Raw genomic sequence first — 6,651 nt, forward strand, 5'->3', positions numbered from 1 at the left:
TACTATTACAATTGTACGATCACAAATTTGGTATGGAAGAATGGGCTGTACAGATTATATTTTTAAATTATAGCATTACAATAATAGTATTACCTTTAGAAAGTAAAGGTAAATATAAATGGTAATTATTTTAAACATATATAATAACAATGTACCTTTTCTTAAATTCTAGGATTTCATCAATTGGTGAATTTATAAACAACCGCGTCGCATCATAAACATTAGAAACAGTCCTGTTATCTGTAATAACATAAATTCGTTAGTTATTTAAAGTACAATGAAATAATGACATGATTTTTTACTTACGTCCGTTTATATGCAGATTTCCGAATTGAAGAATTAGGAAAACATGAGCCTGTTGCTTATTTTGCATGTAGTTCAACATTTGCTGACAATATTCCTCCCACAAGGTTAATATGATATGTCTACCTCTGTAAGATTGTTGATATGGATAACATAAATATAGTTAAGTGCAAATGAATAAAAAAAAAGTAAAATTTGAGTTGCTTACTCCAGATCTTCTAATTTGATCTCCATCTTGATTGCTTCTTTGCCACCTCTTACCGGTTTCTTCTCCACCTCATAGCATTTGTAAACATATCCAATAATATCTAGTGTGAAATAAAGTTAGAGCGTTAAGAGTTTTAATGTGTGTTAAACAATTAAGAGTAAATAATAAATAAAATAATACGGTATCTAACCGAGTCTAGTGTACTGAGGTAGAGGGTCTTTTAAAATGGAACCAAAATTGGTGAATTCAAAACCATACTTGGAGCCTTTGAAGGTGGTGCATTTTTTTAGGTCTGTTTGCCAACGGAAAGAAATTTTCTGGCCATTGTCCACATGCTTGATTTTTGCGTCATTGTCGGCCAGTGTGGGCCTAAAAATGAAGTAGCACTCATTCTCTCGGAGATGTTCTTCAAACTTAGGAAAGTAAGTTTTGAACACGCTTGCCTGCATTTTTGTTCCCTGAAAATTTATGTAGTTGAGAGTGCTGAATATTATAAAAAGAAAAAAAATTTGGTAAATATTTACCTCCTCATCCATTATAATCATTTCAATCGACCAAATTTCGTTAGGGTTCTTGTTGTTTGGTTTTCTCCATAGTCTAACAACTCGAACTTTGATTGTATAGTTTGTCTTGGTAGCATCAAGTTCCCTAAGTTTGATCAAATTTTTTGGCTCCATGTTTCTGTGTATTAGAGACATTGTTAAAAAAAGGTGTTGTATTTCGTAAGTAATAAGATATAACAAACTATATAAATTAAAGGGAGAGAACAATTGAATTACCATGGCAGTTAGATCGACTTCGATGGTGATGAGGGTGGATTGTTATTAAAGAATATATAGCAAATGCAAACAGAATAATTTGATATATATATGGCAAACATATTATTTTTATGTTAACAAAAATAGAAGAAATATAAAAGTTAATAACCAATCTGGGGCCTTGATTTTCGTTAGTTATTATTTTCCGTAATTAAAAGTATTAGAAATGTGTTAAATACAAAGCATAGTCAAACAGAATATTTTCATATATATGCCAAACAGTTTACATATATATGTTATTTAAAGTTGAAATTAGTTAGTTAAACGTTTTCATATAGGCTTACGTAAGGTATCAAAATTATTCTGTCACATGATTTTATTTAGTTATTCCTTTTATGTTAACAAAAATACATTAAATTTAAAAGTTATAAATTAATCAGTGCCCATGATTTACGTTAGTAAATTTTGACCTTAATTAAAGCAATTATAAATTGGGGTAAATATATATTTATATAAGTCAAAAGTTAACATAGATAATGGATTGAGCATAAATCAGTCAACCTAAAAAATTATATATTTAATATAAATTTACCTAATTAAAGAATTATTGAATGAGCGTATATTAGTCTGAATTTTAAGCTGCATAAATATTCAATTTTCGTCATGATTAATATAAATTTAATGTCTTTACGAAAAAAAATGTGTATTATAATTTATTTGAATGTCTATTTTTTTTATAAATTTTTCGTATCTCATGTTACAAAAAAAGATTCTCTTTTTAAAAGTCCAGACTTAACATAGTAATTTGATTGAGCATAAATCAATCAAGTTAACAAATTGTATATATAAAATAAATTTAACGAACAACGAATGTATTCAAGTTGATGACAGAGTAATATAACTTGATCTAACTTAATTATATAAATAACTAACGAACACCGAAGATGACGCTTATTAATCAATTAATGCCTAAGTAGATAATGGAGTCGATTTAGTGTTTATATAAATAATTAACGAACACCAAATCAAATGAGAAAGCAACTATAACATACCGGCGGTCCGAACATGCTGCTGCAACACCGGAGAAGTGGAATCGATTAATGCCTAAATACATAATGAAATCAATTTAGTGTTTATATAAATAATTAACGAAGACCGAATCAAATGAGAAAGCAACAACTATAACATACCGGCGGTCCGAACATGCTGCTGCAACACCGGAGAAGTGGAATCGATTAATGCCTAAATACATAATCAAATCGATTTAGGGTTTATATTAATAGTTAAAGAACAACGAATCAAATCAGAAAGCAAAAACTATAGCATACCGGCGGTGGCGGTGGCTGGTGCGGTGGCGGTGGCGGGTGCTGCAACAGAGTAATATATAAAATAACTTGATCTAACTTAATTATATAAATAACTAACGAACACCGAAGATGATGCTTATTAATCAATTAATGCCTAAGTACATAATGAAATCGATTTAGTGTTTGTATAAATAATTAACGAACACCAAATCAAATGAGAAAGCAACTATAACATACCGGCGGTCCGAACATGCTGCTGCAACAACGGAGAAGTGGAATCGATTAATGCCTAAATACATAATGAAATCAGTTTAGTGTTTATATAAAATAAATTTAACGAACAGCGAATGTAATCGAGTTGATGACAGAGTAATATAACTTGATCTAACTTAATTATATAAATAACTAACGAACACCGAAGATGACGCTTATTAATCAATTAATGCCTAAGTACATAATGAAGTCGATTTAGTGTTTATATAAATAATTAACTAACACCAAATCAAATGAGAAAGCAACTATAACATACCGGCGGTCCGAACATGCTGCTGCAACACCGGAGAAGTGGAATCGTATAATGCCTCAATACATAATCAAATCGATTTAGGGTTTATATTAATAGTTAAAGAACAACAAATCAAATCAGAAAGCAAAAACTATAGCATACCGGCGGTGGCGGTGGCTGGTGCAGTGGCGGTGGCGGGTGCTGCAACAGAGTAATATATAAAATAACTTGATCTAAATTAATTATATAAGTAACTAACGAACACCGAAAATGATGCTTATTAATCAATTAATGCCTAAGTACATAATGAAATCGATTTAGTGTTTGTATAAATAATTAACGAACACCAAATCAAATGAGAAAGCAACTATAACATACCGGCGGTCCGAACATGCTGCTGCAACACCGGAGAAGTGGAATCGATTAATGCCTAAATACATAATGAAATCAGTTTAGTGTTTATATAAAATAAATTTAACGAACAGCGAATGTAATCGAGTTGATGACAGAGTAATATAACATGATCTAACTTAATTATATAAATAACTAACAAACACCGAAGATGACGCTTATTAATCAATTAATGCCTAAGTACATAATGAAGTCGATTTAGTGTTTGTATAAATAATTAACGAACACCAAATCAAATGAGAAAGCAACTATAACATACCGGCGGTCCGAACATACTGCTGCAACACCGGAGAAGTGGAATCGATTAATGCCTAAATACATAATGAAATCAGTTTAGTGTTTATATAAAATAAATTTAACGAACAACGAATGTAATCGAGTTGATGACAGAGTAATATAACTTGATCTAACTTAATTATATAAATAAATAACGAACACCGAAGATGACGCTTATTAATCAATTAATGCCTAAGTACATAATGAAGTCGATTTAGTGTTTATATAAATAATTAACGAACACCAAATCAAATGAGAAAGCAACTATAACATACCAGCGGTCCGAACATGCTGCTGCAACACCGGAGAAGTGGAATCGATGAATGCCTAAATACATAATCAAATCGATTTAGGGTTTATATTAATAGTTAACGAAGACCGAATCAAATGAGAAAGCAACAATTATAACATATCGGCGGTCTGAACATGCTGCTGCGACACCGGAGAAGTGGAATTGATTAATGCCTAAATACATAATCAAATCGATTTAGGGTTTATATTAATAGTTAAAGAACAACGAATCAAATCAGAAAGCAAAAACTATAGCATACCGGCGGTCCGAACATGCTGCTGCAACACCGGAGAAGTGGAATCGATTAATGCCTAAATACATAATGAAATCAGTTTAGTGTTTATATAAAATAAATTTAACGAACAGCGAATGTAATCGAGTTGATGACAGAGTAATATAACTTGATCTAACTTAATTATATAAATAACTAACGAACACCGAAGATGACGCTTATTAATCAATTAATGCCTAAGTACATAATGAAGTCGATTTAGTGTTTCTATAAACAATTAACGTACACCAAATCAAATGAGAAAGCAACTATAACATACCGTCGCTCCGAACATGCTGCTGCAACACCGGAGAAGTGGAATTGATTAATGCCTAAATACATAATGAAATCAATTTAGTGTTTATGTAAATAATTAACGAAGACCGAATCAAATGAGAAAGCAACAACTATAACATACCGGCGGTCTGAACATGTTGCTGCAACACCGGAGAAGTGGAATCGATTAATGCCTAAATACATAATCAAATCGATTTAGGGTTTATATTAATAGTTAAAGAACAACGAATCAAATCAGAAAGCAAAAACTATAGCATACCGGCTGTCCGAACATGCTGCTGCAACACCGGAGAAGTGGAATCGATTAATGCCTAAATACATAATCAAATCGATTTAAGGTTTATATTAATAGTTAATGAACAACGAATCAAATCAGAAAGCAAAAACTATAGCATACCGGCGGTGGCGGTGGCTGGTGCGGTGGCGGTGGCGGGTGCTGCAACACCGGAGAAGTGGAATCCGGTGAGAAAACGTGGTTGGCGATGGCGGTGGCGGGTGTGGGTGCGGCTGCAACACAGGAGAGGAGACGAACGGAGATGAAGGCATTCTACAGCCTGATTACACCAGTGAGGAGGACATGAAGGATGAATTAGGGTTTGTTTGAAAGATCTGGTGGTAACAATTAGAATCGGGCCGGGTTAATGGTTTCTAAATGGATTGTGGACATAGGCGGGAATGGATGAGTGAGGGTGGGCTAAATGAATGACACGTGGCTAGAGGTAAGCTTTATTTATTTAATTGTATAGATAGGGTTATAATCATTTAAGAACCCTTAATTTTTGTGAGAACCTTAAGAACTCATAATAGCCCTTAGATGATTTGATCAATGGTTTAAAACAATAATGGAATGATCGTAATTATAGTAATTTTTAGAGACAGATTAATAAAGCAAAGAAGGGTAGTTTAGACATGTTCAAAAAATAAGATAGAAACCGTAAGTTTCTTTTCCTAATTAACTCCTCATTTAAATGAGTTATTATTCCAAATTCTAAACAATCTGGTCATCATTATCTTATTTTCCTTTAATCATCTAATAAAACGTAATAATAAATTACATCAAAAGATTTTCTCAAAACAACCAATCTTTATTTGTGAATGGCTAATGCATCAGGTATAATGACGCAATTATACGTTATGAATTAACATATATGTTAATCATATTATATTATCATCAAATATACTTTTTGAATAATTTTTATTAAGAAATGATTGTTTAATATCATACGAAACATTAAATCTAATTTACTTCTGAATGGATTGAATTAATTTGCATATGTGTAAACATCTATTTTATAATTATTTAACCAAGCTTAAACATCTTGTTTACATATGTGTAATTATACATTTTTTGGAAAACATTAATGCCTGTTTTGAATTATGTTTTTACACTATTAGTTTGAAATATGTTTAACTTAGTATTTAATTACATACATGTAATTGTTTGCATAATTGCATATACGTAAATAACTAAATATGAATGTAAAATTATTCACGTGTGTTTGCATATATGTTTTACATTATGATTTGCAATAAATACTGTTATTTAGATTTTTTTAAATAGTTTTTATTTATGTGCATACGGAGAAAAAATATATGAGAACTAATAAATTAATTGGATAGAAGAGACAACATAGAGAAAATAAAATAAATTAATTTTATGGAAAGAGAAATATTTTAAATGTACTATTATACCCTTTTCATTTTATTTTTAATCTTTAAGATTGAAAAATAATGAGTAGGGTAGATTGGTTCTTAGAGTTCTTAAAGAATTTGAAGTTCTTAATTGAAACTAACCCTATATATATATATATATATATATATATATATATATATACTAGTTTTTATTCCCCGTATTACGGAGGTTGTTTTATAATGTTTGTTCTAATATTTATTTATTTTTTGAATTTATATTTTTTTATTGTATGAAAGTTAATAATATACTTATGGTTTGATAATAAATTGTTTTACAAATAAATGAGATGTTATAACCTGGTTTAAAAGCTATATGGTTTTGATGAGACCC

The 6,651-nt window shown here is 30.6% G+C and overlaps 1 protein-coding gene across 1 annotated transcript; it reads right to left on the reverse strand.

Moving 5' to 3' along the window:
• Nucleotides 1-5: 5 nt before the first annotated feature.
• On the reverse strand, nucleotides 6-1,188 carry LOC143549742 (replication protein A 70 kDa DNA-binding subunit A-like). The gene is made up of 6 exons (XM_077040571.1): nucleotides 1,036-1,188; nucleotides 702-969; nucleotides 512-611; nucleotides 307-431; nucleotides 156-240; nucleotides 6-45 (listed from the first exon to the last, which is right to left on the reverse strand). The coding sequence occupies exons 1-6, from the start codon at nucleotides 1,186-1,188 to the stop codon at nucleotides 6-8; spliced, it is 771 nt and encodes a 256-aa protein (XP_076896686.1).
• Nucleotides 1,189-6,651: the final 5,463 nt, after the last annotated feature.

This window comes from Bidens hawaiensis, unplaced genomic scaffold (assembly GCF_021521415.1).
Source record: "Bidens hawaiensis isolate Kalapana, Puna unplaced genomic scaffold, B.hawaiensis_p1.1 tig00015764_1, whole genome shotgun sequence".
NCBI classification, from domain to species: Eukaryota; Viridiplantae; Streptophyta; class Magnoliopsida; order Asterales; family Asteraceae; genus Bidens; species Bidens hawaiensis.

What these genes read in the sequence shown, in the direction of transcription:
- LOC143549742 (XM_077040571.1), bottom strand. Translation starts at nt 1,188, where the DNA reads ATGGAGCCAAAAAATTTGATCAAACTTAGGGAACTTGATGCTACCAAG. An exon ending in TGATTATAATGGATGAGGAG is followed by an intron (nt 970 to 1,035) that starts GTAAATATTTAC and finishes ATAAATTTTCAG; the next exon opens with GGAACAAAAATGCAGGCAAG. An exon ending in AAATCTGCATATAAACGGAC is followed by an intron (nt 241 to 306) that starts GTAAGTAAAAAA and finishes ATGTTATTACAG; the next exon opens with ATAACAGGACTGTTTCTAAT.